The sequence below is a fragment of the Antrostomus carolinensis genome, unplaced genomic scaffold, assembly GCF_000700745.2.
Source record: "Antrostomus carolinensis isolate BGI_N321 unplaced genomic scaffold, ASM70074v2 scaffold10084, whole genome shotgun sequence".
NCBI classification, from domain to species: Eukaryota; Metazoa; Chordata; class Aves; order Caprimulgiformes; family Caprimulgidae; genus Antrostomus; species Antrostomus carolinensis.
The window spans coordinates 9,567-24,435 of record NW_010312827.1 but is presented as its reverse complement, the minus strand read 5'-3'; the positions used below and the strand labels follow the sequence as shown (position 1 = coordinate 24,435).

The 14,869-nt window shown below is 38.3% G+C and overlaps 1 protein-coding gene across 1 annotated transcript in view; it reads right to left on the bottom strand.

Moving 5' to 3' along the window:
* Positions 1-860: 860 nt before the first annotated feature.
* The window catches only part of SAXO6 (stabilizer of axonemal microtubules 6), a gene marked incomplete at its 5' end in the record, with an annotated part of 23,143 nt that continues 9,134 nt past the window's right edge, over positions 861-14,869 (bottom strand). Inside the window, 9 exons of the mRNA XM_010167138.1 lie at positions 861-967; positions 3,190-3,258; positions 4,358-4,616; positions 5,564-5,694; positions 5,814-5,962; positions 7,496-7,774; positions 9,171-9,346; positions 9,713-9,751; positions 13,896-13,995. Of these exons, the coding sequence (XP_010165440.1) occupies positions 861-967; positions 3,190-3,258; positions 4,358-4,616; positions 5,564-5,694; positions 5,814-5,962; positions 7,496-7,774; positions 9,171-9,346; positions 9,713-9,751; positions 13,896-13,995 (1,309 nt within the window). The remainder of the gene's footprint in view (positions 968-3,189; positions 3,259-4,357; positions 4,617-5,563; positions 5,695-5,813; positions 5,963-7,495; positions 7,775-9,170; positions 9,347-9,712; positions 9,752-13,895; positions 13,996-14,869) is intronic.

Sequence of the window (14,869 nt, the reverse complement as noted above, 5' to 3'; positions counted from 1 at the left end):
GATATTAATTACTCCTAAATACCTGAGTATTAGGTTTTCACTTCAAAGTGGGGCTGGGGAAGGACACTGTTTAAAGTGGCTGTTTAAGGGCTGGAGTTCTTTTTTTCTAGAGAAGCTAAAATTAACACTAAACACGGGTCTTGCCCACAAAAAACAAGCGTTCACAGCAGTACATCTGACAAACCGCTGTACTGTCTCACATCGAACTCTAATAGGCATCCTGGCCAAAAAAATGTGGACAATAACAAACTCTAAAGCTTAATGTCCTTTTCTCAAACTCCTGTATGCTAGCTTCATTAAGAAATAATAAGAATTTTTTGGTAACAAGTTAAAAGCAGTAAGTAGAAAAAGTAACTTTTTGTTACAGCACTGTGTTGTACTCACAGTTCATACAGTAACATAAACAAATATACCACGGTTGCCTTTAAGATAGCTGGTTAAAATCAAGCAACTGAGGTGTTTGGTGAATGATGGCGTTGCCCCTGTATGCTGTCTCAGGTCATACTGCATGACTGCAGCAGAATACCTTGAAAAGTAACACAAATGTTGCATAAAAAAAATAATTGTCTCAGTTTCAAAAGGTGCCACTGCAAAAAAAAAAAATAAAACCTCATACGGCTGTTGTGACACAGTGAATTAAGACATAACCCTGCGCTATAAAGGACCTACATTTTCAACCCTGGTTTAATTACTGAAATTTTAAATTGGGATGGCAAGTCCTAAAAGTTGGGCCACATTAATGCCAAGTGAAAGGATGTTGCATGGTATCTACAATCATTACTTTTTTAAAGATACACACTACAAATGATAAAAAAATAAAACATTTTACAGAACAGTTTCTATACAACAGGTGGGAGACATCATGTCTTGCCCCAGAAATCCTTCCTCTTCTGAGCTCGTTCCAGTATCTCAGATGCAAGCGAGCTGGATGCTGCAGAGCGAGCAGAAATCTGAGACAACCTGTCATCTGTGGGGAAAGCAACAAAGGAAAAACTAAACAGGAAGATTAAATATACATTTTAAAACACAGCTGACATTCATAGCAGACTTGAAAGTGCAAATGTTTTTATGCCCTCTTTCACAGTGTATGCTAAAATAGTACCACAATACATTTTAATTCTACTACTTGGTAACTGACATGCTGGAGAAGAACCTCGCTACTGGGATAGTAGCTACTGGGATCTAAGTTTAAGAGACTACATGCCCAACTCAACAAACTCCAGAATGAGATTCCTGAATGGGAATTGCCCATTCCTCCAGGTCATCTTTACTTTTACTCTCCTGTGTCAGAAAACCTCAGAAGTCATTCCTCTGCCACTGAACTCTGTATAGACTAGACTCTCACAATAACATATAGATGAAAGCAACCCACCTCTTTAAGCAAAGCAGACAACCTTAGAATAACACATGACTAAAACATCAGAACCTATGCTGCCGAAAGAGCCCTTCTGTGCCAAAGCCAGCTAGCGCGCCACAAGCTGTTAAAACAAATGTGTCTTCTGAAGAAAACAGGAAGTTTAACACAAAGACAACAAGTAGCATGCTTTAAAAATGTACTTTTGAAAGGTCTTCCTTTTGAATACAGGGTCCACTTCACATCCAGCAGAACTCCTGAAATTAAGCAGCCTGGATGCTGTTTCTCTGACAAAGCACAACATTTTACTTCTTTAACATCATTATTAAAATGTTGCTACAGCTTTGTCAAGATACTCTCTACGAAAAATGACCTTAATTACACCCATTCTCCTGCAATGGATTAAAAACAACTGCATCACTACTTTCCAGTCCACCCTACCAACAAAAAACAAAAAAAAATTCCAAAACTCAATCCTAACAGAAGTTGTACTTTGTCCAAGTTTTAATTAACTTTTCAGCAGCATTTCTAAATCCTTGAAATACAGTGATCCAAACAGCGCATAACGGGCTCACACACTATGTATAACTATATTCCCATGTATGAGGAAAGTGCTAACTGCGCTTCTGCAAATAGACTCGTCACTGGAATAACTCCCAGGTCTGTACGTACATGAACAAATATGGGCATATGAAATATTTGTGAGCTGGCACATTGTACCAGCTTCTGAAAGCTCGTACATCATCAATCAGCCCATAGGAAAAAAAAAGAAAAAGAAACAGCAGTTGCAGCATTTAATCTGTGTGCAGCAAGCTTGTGGGAAGCTGCAGAGTACTATAGGATTTTGCATGTTTTATGTAGATCACAGATGCTTGGCTGAGCCATCTGCACAACCCACACGTTTTCCAGCCAACTGCAATGAGTAAAACAGAGAATCGGCCTGAACCTTGGTTAAAACCAAGGAGCAAACAAGCATAAGGGGTACAGAAAAAAAAGCTTTTGATTGCTTTGGGGTATATCTATAAATAAACTGCAATCAGATAAAAGTTTGCTCTGTGAACCAAACATAGGTGATTGTGACTAGCACAGCACCACACCAAGCTCAACCTCGTACACCATGCTAAGAAACAACACATAGCAGCGCAAGCTAATGAGGCTACAGCACCTTTGGCTGAATCATATTACTGAAAGATTTTATTTGTGTCTGCCCACAAAAGGGCCAAGAAGATGCACTGGTGGGCTGTGCACTGGCTGCTCCCCCAGATTAACTTTACAGTGAACACAAAAAAAGGCCAAAACCGCAACTGGAATAAGAGGATGCCGTAAGTGCCCCTAACACACGGAGCAGAGGAACGGGTGTGAAAATTAAGTTCAGAGGAATCATTTCATGCTGAATATCTGGTGCTGAATTCTCACAAATACTGTAAGATTTATGGTACCTTTTAGGTTGCATCCAAAATTAATGCAGCTGTAGCCTGGGCTGTGATCATTTTGCAGTTTGATTCTGTTGCTATCAACACAAAGGCTTAAAAAATGTGGGGGCAGGAAACAATTTTAGGTAGGGAACTGAGCAAGCTGTATTAACCACATTGAGCCACAATGGTCTATTTAATTTTCAGCCGCATTTAATGATTTATTATACTAGAATAAATCTTCAGATTACTAGGAAGAATATTTTCAAATTATTTTGATGAAACAATGCAGTAAGTATTCATGCAAACACATAAAGTAGTATTACTTACTGCATGCAGAAATCTCTCACATTAGTGCAAAAGTTAAAATTAATCTAGGTAATATACACATGATATACAGTAATAATTTGGGACAAGAAATACCTTCAACATTATAGTTTCTTTCCTGAAGAGGTAACTGGAAAGATCTCGTTTTTGGATTGCCAACATTCCCTAAGACAAAAAGTCAAAGGCACAATTTTGAATTATTTAAAAATAGACAAAGGATAATATTTCATTTTAGAATATTTTTAAATGTTACAACATTATTTTCAAAACATGAGTCTTATAAATAGCAAACATACCAAGAGGTCCACCAGACTCCTTTACTCTAAGCTGAGGTAAAATAAACTTACTCCACTGTATTCTTTTCAAGGCACCTATCTTGGGCAGATGCTACAAGTTACTTAATGAACTGCACTCAAGGTGCAGAGCTAGAACACAGCATCAATTCTAACCCCTTTCCGATGAAATCTCTGAATTTCACCATCCCATTTATCCTGACAACTACTTGTTCCATTCTAGGATGGAAACAGTACTTTAGTTTAGCTAATCTTTATAACAAAAGGACTAAGAATTGTGGGACCTTAAGCGGCTATAGAAAGTCTTTCTGGAATGAAGACTTCAGTACATAACTTTTATTCTGACTAAGGGGTGAAGGATTCTTTTCCTTATTAAATTTATGCCACCAGTACGCCCAAACATTGTTAAAAATCTTTGAAATGCTCCAGCACAAATTCCTCTTCAGCCAAGAAATGGCCTTTCTCAACACCCAATAAATCTTTTGGAGATGGCTTTTTTGTTTCCATACCCTGCAGAAATATTTAAGGAGCTTATCTCTCAGATCTCTCTCCACAACTCCTGCGAAGTAACACCATACTATAAAGGTCCCCAGTTACACATCACTGTTGGTAATTCCAGTTGTAAAAGTGTCACAGCATCCAGTTGTAGCCTAAGATTAAAATGACAACTGCTCAGGCTAAACCAGATTATTCTCATAATGAGTAAGTACTTACTGAAATTAAGGCGGCAAAATTAGGTAACAGACCACTAGAATACAATTATATTAGTGGAATCTGAAACTAAGGTGGACAGTTGTGCACGTTTCCTCAGCAACACTAAACGTTTAGTAGAAAAGCTGTTGTTGACAAACAACACCTTCTTTGTAGCGCCTGTGAGGCAGCAAGCTCAGCACTCTCTTGGCATGAACACTGCACAGTAGCCACTTCCACCCTGCAGCACTCTCACACGCCAGTTAATACAAAAAACCCACCATTATGCTGGAATTCTGGATCCTTGAGAGTCCCTTGAATACGACGAGAGGGACTCCAGCAAGGCATAGAGCGGTTTTTGGCTGACTTCAGCAGAGGAGGTGTAGAGGAACGCTCTTGATGGGCTGAAGCAAGAGGAACTTCCTCATGAGAAACACTGTTAGGAGGCCACTGATCCTGCCTAAGTGGCAGAGGATCCAAAGTTCCCAGCCCAGCAGGTGGAGAGGTAAGGAGTGAAACAGCTTCCACTTCCACATCAGGCTAAAACACAACAGAAAGGAAAAAAAAAAACAACAACAAAAAAACACCACACCACAAAAACCCAACATCTCATAGACAGCCTTCCAGTACAGAGCTGCATATATGCAGCAAATGTTGGCTGTACACTGTTACACTTCTCATGAGGGTACTGGAAGAATAAGTATTTCAAGCTTGTGAGACAGCTTAAAGAAAATCTATTCCTAATAACAAGTGTTTAACATGGTTGGAAAGTAACCTAGTCAGATCAAACTAAAAACTTTTCTTCACAGCAAAAAACTGATCTTAGACTAAACCAACATAACCAACTTATCATGTAATTGTGTCTGCTTCTATTACAGAACTTAGTACAGAGGATGTAGGCAGTGAAATGCTAACTGTCTTTGTAGAACACAGACTAAGCACAACTTGACAAAATAACCCACAATTTTGAGAGGAAGACAGTTAAACAACTCCTAAATCTTTCTATTTTTCTTTTAACAACTGTGGAAGCTGCAAAGTAAATGAAACACAAAAATAAAGGAAAGGGAGAATGAAAGTATTACTGCACATTTACTATCTCATACAAAGGCACCCAAACTCTCCTTCTTAAACTTTTTTCAAGTCAAGGAATCTGGAGCTGTGCCCTACATCAGTGGGAAGCTACAGATTAATGGGGAAAACGACAGCTCCTGATGGCAATTTTTTTTTTTTTTTTAAACAGAACCTGTGCATTTAGCAGAAGATGACAAAACGGAGCTTATCCAATCTCACTCCAATAGTCTCGACTCCTTTGCCTGATATCCAAAAATAATATTTATTCAGACATCAGCCTTTTTTAGCTAGAGATGCTGAAAATTTTAGAATAGTAAATGACAACTCAAGAAAAAGAATTATTAAATAAATTATTCACAATTTCTTAAAAAGCACATTTCTAAAATGCATAATGGTAAGTCTCTTTTCTGGCTCACCTGGAAGGACCTTCTTTTTGAAGCTCCTCTTGCACCTTGCTTAGCTGAATAAGAGTCTGTTCCTAAACCTCGTGTTCTCTGCTGTGAAGATGAAGACTTGAATTTAGTAGGAGACACTAGAACCGCACCTCCTATTGTGGTGAAGAAGATGAAAAATGCTTTGTTACCTTAAGTAACCTACTAAATTAATTCATATGTCTTTTTTTTTTTCTTTAGTTCTTGAAATACTGTTCTGAATTTAAGTTTTTACCAACAGTTGGGGTAGTGAGATCATGATGAGTCCTCTGAGCTCCACCAAGCGCTCTCAGCTTTGGAGTAGGAAGCCTGCCACCTGTCCTTGAGGATACAGAAGAAGAATCTGACACAGCTGCAGAAGAATTTAATACTAAGGCATTGTCACTGCAAAAAAATAAGAAACAATTAAAGGATTAGCTAAGGACTCACTAGTCTTGCACTCAAGCTTTTTGTTTCTAATACATTCCCACAATGAAGCACAAGGCAAGACAGTTAGGGCCATGTAACACCAAGAGCCAGTAGCTAAAACATCTTCTTCCAGTGGGAAGTCCGGGATTGCAGCCCCTGAACCTCGGTTTCTGTATTTTATTTTTTTTCTAATGTAACTGGATAAAATACATAAACAGTCTCCAGCTGCGAATTCAGGCTCCCTCTGTCCCAGTAAACTTTGAATGTATTGCTGCACAGCAGCAGAGGCTCTAAAGGAGGGCTGGAAAGAATACTCACCCAGAAAAACTTTGAACCTGCTTGCCACCTTAGAGGTGGGAATGTGGGTTTGAACCTTTTCAGTCAATGTGGTGGAACTGAAACCAAGTATCCCACATTTATGTAACCGCTCTAGCCCCCAGGTTATTAAATAAATCAGCACTACCACTTCTGTCTTCTTTCTCCAGATGCATTTCAAAAGGAGGTAGCTCTCAAGCAGGCTTAGATAACATGCAAGTGTTAAGCTGCTCTGTAGGGCCAAGTCCAGAGCAGATCTCAGCACACACACAGCCACATTGCAGGATGACAGAAAATCTTTAATGTCGATCTGAGACACATCTATGAACTAGATCATCTCTAGAATTAGACAGAACCTTTAGAAGGTTTTCAGGATGACAGTTTTGAAAGCCTGCATTCAATTTCTGTTTAAGGCTAGCATCTCAACCTTTCTTTGCCCGAGTTTTGCATACAGGATACTATCTCCAAAGGGGACAATTACAATTCCTTACCTTAGATTCATGCTGCAATACCAAGGATAAAAGCCAATAAGGAATACAAAATGCTTACATGGTATGGTAACAAGGGTCAAAGTTACTCAGATTCAAATATCTATCAGACTAAAATACTGATCTACCAAAAAAAGTATGCAAAACTTGCCCAGTAAAAAGCCAGATGCTTCCGTAACGAGACATGATTTGGATCTTTCAACTGTCAAATACATTACTATGCACATACTGAACTGATCTCTCATTATTTCTAAACAACTCTTCACCTTTTTCCCACCTGTGCTCAGTAGCATAACCACCAGTGATTACTGGATGCTAGTTATTTTTTCCTCCTAAGGGCTTTATCTTTGTCCATGAATTTTTTTTAAGAAGAACAGATGCTTAAACACAAGACTAGCATGCATTCTATCCTTCCAGTCCTATTAACCCCACACTGCCAATCTGAAGCAAGTTGTGAGCTTTAATTTTCACTACACTTGGCTACTGCATAACGAACAGTCTGTTCAGAAAGGCCCATACTGGAAATTTTAAAGTTTTGGAAAAAAATAAATTGGAATTTTTCATGCTTCTACAAGCTTCTGTCTTGCAAGTTACCAACTTATACCCTCTTAAGTAAATTTGATTTAAAAACAAAAATTAGTTAACTTACAAATTTCTGAGATGAAGGAAAAAATTATATAGACACACAACAAAAATACTGTTTTACCCTTCAATTTTCTTAACTTCATTGGCATCTTTATTGTTTTCTTGTAACTGCTGAGCCACGACTGCAGCCTGTTCATCTTTTTTTTCTTCGCCTTCTGTTGACTGCCGATTCTCCCTTTCTTCAGTACCTTCTTGTTCACCCCAAACTAAACGTCTTTTGACTGGAACAGTTAAAGCATCTGACATGTCTTTCTTCTCGATGCTGTCCTGGTGTGGCTGTCCTCTGGAGTCAGGCTGCTGCAACATTTTGGGGCTTGGTGCAGTCTCTTTTTCAGAAACTCTAGGTAACAAAGAGAGCAGTGTTTCATACCATCAATATGCGTGTGTCTATGTAGAACATATCCATCCAGTTCAGTCCTTTGCCAGAAGTACAGCTCAAATATTAAAAAGCGGTACAGTTGACATGATAAATGGTTAAATTTCCACTGAAGTTTTAACTGATTTTTAAGCACTACCCATTTTCAAACTATGAAAACTATTTCTGGATTACCATTTCCAAAAATGTAATGTACAATCAGGGCTCTATTACCAATTTAAACAATGAGTTAAGATTATCAGAAGTGTTCAAAATGTAGTTTCATGCACGGGAACTGTCTGATGGCACCATTTTGAAAGCCAAGCAGTTTAGAATACTCCTCTTTAGGCACAACTTTAGAAAGTTTTCTGCTCACAGAAATCAGTGTAAATTAGCCCGGGGCACAGAAAAGGCATCAGTAAGAGGATCTATATTTCACAGGCAAAAAAATCAAACCAGTAAACCAAAAAATGTACACCATACTTAACATCGTACATTATAGTGTAACAAATACTTTTTTATGTGTCTTCCCTCAACCCTTATTAGGGTTACAGTCATGCAAATGGGTATATATCTCCCACACACACAAGCAGCGCACATACAGCAGCCTAAGCGGACTGCAGAGGCATCCAAGGCACTGTTTTTAAATATCAAACCTCTGAAAAGACACAAATGGCTTTTTTTCCCCTCCTTGCTTCAGCAATAGCTGTCTGTACATTTTACTAAAACACTAATTATGAATTTTCCTAGCAAAGGATTTAATATCTGCTAATTCTGATGGCCTTCAAAGAAAGGAGAAAATGGATGTACACCATTTCATTTCCTAAGGCCTCATCTCAGAACTAAACAGTGTCTAAGACTCAACGACACGATTAATTAATCCCAACAAGATCATTGGTAACATCTGAGTAAGCAACACATATTTCATATCATTACAGTGGAAAGAATATTACTTCAGTATGACTCAGTGCAAAATTCCTCCAGACTTGACGAGATTAAGGCTGTCACACTAAATATGCATTTGTGGAGAATTATAAAGGAGTAACTTTCTCTTCTTTCAGAAGAGTGGACTGTGCCTCATTTTCAATTTGAGCATAGATCAACTGATTTATCTATGAAAAGGTAAATGCTCTCATCTGTTCTAGAGAATTTACATATCACAGAATCATAGAACAGCTCAGGTTGGAAGGGTCCTCAAAAGACCATTTGGTCCAACCTTCCATGGGGAAAGGAAGCCTAGATGAGATTATTGAGCACCCTGTCCAATCACATCTTGACAACAGTAAAAAAATCCAAAATCTCAACAGCTATGCTAAGCCTATATTCAGCATTTTGCTTTGTTTCAAAGCTGCAGAATAACAGGCAGGAATGACAACCTTACCCAGCAAGATCTAGCGCTCTGATGTTGTTGCTGATGCCTTCTTCTGAACTGGAATTTGAGGACACGTCCCAAAGACTGTTATTGTCAGACAGGATCTGATTGAGATGGTATCGGGAGAAGTGTGTTCCCTCTACTCGTTGCCTGTAAGCCTTTGCTCTTTCTCGAAGTTCTCTCACCTGCACATCAAGGGTTCATAAGCTGCATGTCTGTTTAAAGTTCTCTAACAGGCTATTATGAAGTATTTGCATTAGTTAATAGCAGCTAAAGGAGAAAGGCAAGTTACTCATAATACAGGGCCACTCACAGCACAAACACCGCATGCCACAGTAAATGCAACAAAAGAAAAGCAAAAATAACAAAAGTGTATACTTAGTAAGCATGTTTGAGCCACAAAGCCAAAGCAAATTTGTCAATTACTCATTCAATGAGCACAAAAAGTTATGCGGCAACTACGAATAAGTTTAGTGCTGGATTCTAGTTTTTCCATCAGCGCTGAGGCACAGTGCTCCAAAAACTGAAACAGGAACTTAGATGCAACAAACCTCCATATACCACATGGAATTTAGGGTGTTTTGAGATGCCTAAGGAGAGGAATACATAATCATTTTAAAATTTCTTATTTTTCTCTCAACATTGCATTGTTATTATCACCATTGTAACTTTATTTCACTCTAAGTAAGAAATTAAATACTAAAAACCTGTCAACATAGCTCTATGCTGCCTCCCTGAGATTCAGTAACAAGCTGTAAAACAAATACATCAGCACTGGTATTTCACCAGTTATTGCCAAGCTTGAGGAAATTAATTTAGATTTCTAAGCCCTAACACGCAAAAATATATTCACCACACACTAATTAATTATCATTTCAAGTCAACAGGTCTATGTGCACGTATAATAAGAAGTTTGTATGCTGTGAATGCTGCAACTGTCTCTAGCTACATTAATCCCATGTCAGTGAGGAGCTGATGATTGCATGAGAACTCTTGGTGCTATTGCATGTAAGACATAATATCAAAATCATTCCTTCTAGGCTATCGGGACTATAAGAATGAGATGTCAGGTGTTAAAAAAAAGTGGTAAGTCCTCTCTTTAGATACTATGCTGCTGATTTTACACTATCACTTTTATGGTTAAAACTATTTTTACACTCACACTGTCTTGTGTCCTTCACCCAAACACAATTAAAGTGCCGGAAGAAAAAGCAACAACAAAACTTTTAAGTTTATATGATCAAAAATAACTTTGTGATATTGTTATGTGAACTCTAGCTCACTAAAAAATGGTTCACAGGAAGTAAGTATTTTGTCAAAGAGCAGGAAAGTAACACTGACACTTCCTCTAGCACATTTTCATAGCTTTTCTTATTTATTCTTCTTTCATGATAGACTTTGCATCGTTCTTCCTGAAGGAACAGAGTTAAGTGGGCCAAATTCCGCTAAACCCACTAAAAGTAACCGGATGCAGCAGATGGAAATCCATTTAGCCCACACCATCTACCATCCCACAATTTGACCCCCTAAACTTCCAAAGAAGAGCCCATTATTGTCATTTTAAGAGGAGAGTTTTAAACTCTGAGCTGCATGTGATCTACTGGATTATTTACTTTAAGAATGAAAAATTAATTATGATAGTGACAACAGAAGGAATATAAATCCAGAGCAACAGGACACTGCAGGGGGAGGAAGAATATGATGTCTCCAGTGAATTGTGAAGAAGTACAAAGGACAACTGTCTCCTTCAGTGACTCAGCAGGCAGCATTATCCCAGCAGGGCACAGGCCCCAGAGTCCTACTGTGATTATGAATTGCCCATGTTAATTTTTCAAAAGCATAACTCAAATCTTTTTCATTGCTGAAAGGCAACCCTTAATAATATATTGTAGAGTAGCAGTCTAGGAGTAATCACTACAGCTGAGGTCATACCAGGATTCTATTAAGGTCTTTGCCTATTTGGGCTCAGAACTTTAGAAAGTCTGCTTTGGACCCAAAGTTATCCATGTGCAGTCCCAACTAAGGGGGAAAGCAGACTGGATCAATCAGAGCTTATCATCTAATCACTTAACTCTAAGTGATAGATGTTCTGTAAGCACCTGTGGCAGGAGTGAGTCCCAGTGATCAACCAAAGGTAGAGGTTAGAAATAGCTTTGCAGAACATTTCCCTTCATGTCAGTGAAAAATACTGGGAACAGGCACGGAATTGTTTAGAAACCAAAAGGCCTGTTGGGCAGTCTGTATTGTAAATGGCCAAAGTGCCTTTGTTGCTTTATTATAAAACAGATGCTCTTGACACTTTTTTCAAGTTATGCATACTTACATTAATCTGCTGTTAACACATTTCTCAAATGGCTAGATTCTTTCATATATATCAACAGTGAATTAAATATTTTATTGAGTCCTACTATTTTAGCTATGCTGGATCCCATTCTGCAGTTCTTATAACAAAAATATTGATGGATGCTGACAAAAAAAAAAGTCTGGCCAAGAATCAGGTCAATCAAGATTTTTATTCTTGTATTAAGACAGGTTTTAAGAATTAACTCTGGTTTTCTTCCAACCTGTCCTGAAGACTGGAAAATTCCAAGCTTTAACCTTGCTCTTTGCTTTCACCACACACACAAAAAGCTTCTTTTTAAGAGTTATAACCCTCAATGATACATATGGAAATATTAACAGGACCATAGCAAATTAAAAAAAACTCCATATAAAAAAAATCCCACACTAACACATTTACAGAAGCTAAATACTATTCTCTGTCTACTAGCAAATCTAGCTGGATATGCTGCACTGGTTTTGGTTGGGACGTAGTTAAAATTTCTTTATAGTAGTTCCTATGGTGCTATGTTCTGGATTTGTGCTGAAAACAGTGCCGATAACAAAGGGGTGTTTTAGCTGTTGCTGAATGGTGCTTACTTACACAGCATCCAGGCCTTTTCTGTTTCTCACACCGCCCCACCAGTGGGTGGGCTGAGGGAGCACAAGAAGCTGGGAGGGGACACAGCTGGGACAGCTGACCCCAATTGGCCATAGAGATATTTCATACCATATGATGTTGTGTTCAACAATAAAAACCGGGGGAAGAAGGGGACATATGGAGTTACATTTGTCTTCACAAGTAACCGTTACACAGGATGGAGCCCTGATTCCCTGGAGATGGCTGAACACCTGCCTGCCAATGGGAAGTAGTGAATTAATTCCTTATTTTGCTTTGCTTGAGCACACAGCTTTTACTTTACCTATTAAACTGTCTTTATCTCAACTCTTGAGTTTTCTCACTTTTGCCCTTCCAATTCTCTCCTTCACCCCATTGAGGGGGAGTGAACAAGTGGCTGTGTGGAGCTCAGCTGCCTACTTGGGTTGAGCCGTGACATATGCTCACAGGCCTGTGATTTAAAGTCTAACAAAGAGAGGAGAAATTCAGGTAATTCCAATTGTAAGAGTCTCTTCCATATGAACTCATACTAGGATCTAATGTAAGTATGCATACATAAAAATGTGTATGTAACCTAAACACATCAGTCATCAATAAAACATTTGTTATTATAGTCTTCAAATGAATTTGGCTCTTCCAGCTACCAAGCACAACTTCATTTAGAAGGTCCTAAAAATCACAAGTCTTTTTTTAATTCTTCATGCCTACTCCCAAGTGACTTCTTTATAGTTTCCTCTGCGACTCCCCTGTCAGCAAGAAAATCTCCATGGAAAAGTTAGACACAGCCAAAACACCTACCTACAGTGTGGGAATTCCTTGGAATTCCTCTAATTAAATGTCACATATATTCACTTCCTACATCTCTCAAACCTGACTCAAAAAGGATTCTGCCTGGTAAAGCACAACACCCATCCTCCACTTGCAGTCTCCTCAATCTTTCCCTTGACTGCACTGCAATGACTCCTTCCAGCTGGCTGTGCCACAAACACCGTACACTCCAAGGTCGTGTGTCCCTTTCCCCTCACTTGCCTACCAATCAGTTGCTCTTGAAGCTGAGCTCTACTCCTGACTGTTCTGAATGTTACTGGCACAATATCCAGTCTCCAAATGAAAGTCTTACATGCCAGAAAAATTACATAATATTCTACAGAAACATTCTGTATTCCACTTAGTCAGGCTGCATGCAATAGTTCAGAATATTCTACAGCCTTAGCTACAGTAAATGTAATGCATATATCAATACATATAAAAAAATTAAAATATTGCTTGTTTTTAGTCATCTAACATCCTTATGAGGCTGTTTTCACAGAACGGATTACCTCATGCATGCATACACAAAATCTGATTCTGAATCATCACATGACAGACTTTAAACTTCGAGAGCCATTTCTCATTGAATATTTTGTATATATTTAATACAGTAATATTTCTTTTTGCCTAAAAAGAAACTGACTTGCTAGATTAAGTCCAGTGAGAGAACACAGAACTGGATGCTACCACACTACTCCTGCAATTCTCAGAGAATGTTATTTTCAAAATCTCAAATTCCTCCCTCACTTTGGTTGTCACTTATTAATATACTCTTAAAGTCACACTATCTCTTATTTTTTTCTTGCTATATACTATACTGTCTTGTCAGAACCTAATCATCTTTGTATACTCACTTTTGGGAGCTTAAGTCGTTAGCATTACAATCTCAAAACTGTATCTTATAAACACCACAACAAAAAGTTTTTTGCATCTAAAAATCAGAATACAAAGCATACTCAGGCTTCAGATTTTTTAAGAATGCTCACCTGGTTGGGAACTTTACTCCTAATACGAGACCAAGCTCCATCTTTGTAGAAATACTGGGCTGGAGACAAAAATTTTGACCTATATTCAGTGTTCACCTTCCTAAGAAATCAAGAATGAGGAGAGGAAAAAAAGACAGAAAGAGTAAAGCTTGATATCCAGAACACTCTTTACGAGCACTTTTAAAGTTATATCAACAATCATAAGCGTACTTGCACTCAAATGCCAGGGCTGAGATGCGAAAAACACACGCTTTGAAACACAGCTCAACCATACCAACAAAACTAGGAAAGCTGTGAAAAAGCCCATTCACAGCTGGTGGCTCTTCAAGCAGTTACTCCTGTTGGTTTTCCCTCACAACCTTGTACCAGAAGTTTTTGCCCTAAAAGCCAAATCAGCAGAGCATAATACACACATAAGCCTCAATTACTTCAATGCAAAGTGTGGCATCTTGGTCTAAGTCACTGATGAAGGTACATTTAAGTAAAAATGCCTGGTTTGGCACTACTGTGTCTGAAACACTTCCTTCTATGAACTCTACTCTAAAGAAGCTCTGCATATGGGTGGGGTGAACTGTTGGGGCTAGAAACATCTGACTACCAGAACAATGGTCAGTGTAATTCATCTAACTATGTCCTACTGGCTTTGATCTTCAAAGGGCCTCAGTACTTGAAAAGATGGATTAATCTTCCCTTCTGCTACACACATACACACACACAGAGAAAAATTAACGTAACCTAACCTATAGCAGGCAATAAGCAATACTTCAAGTCCTTAAGCACTGAACTGAGGATTTATCAGCTTAAATCTAAAGAGGTTTTTGTTTTAAATCTTGTTTCAGAACATTACTAGCTTTATTTTAATATATTCAGCACTGGGTGAAAAAACTCTTTTTCATTCCTTCTTCAGATATAAATCATAAAAGCCTGAGGTCAGAGAATAAAAAGTACCTTGTAAAAAGAAAAATACCAAGGCA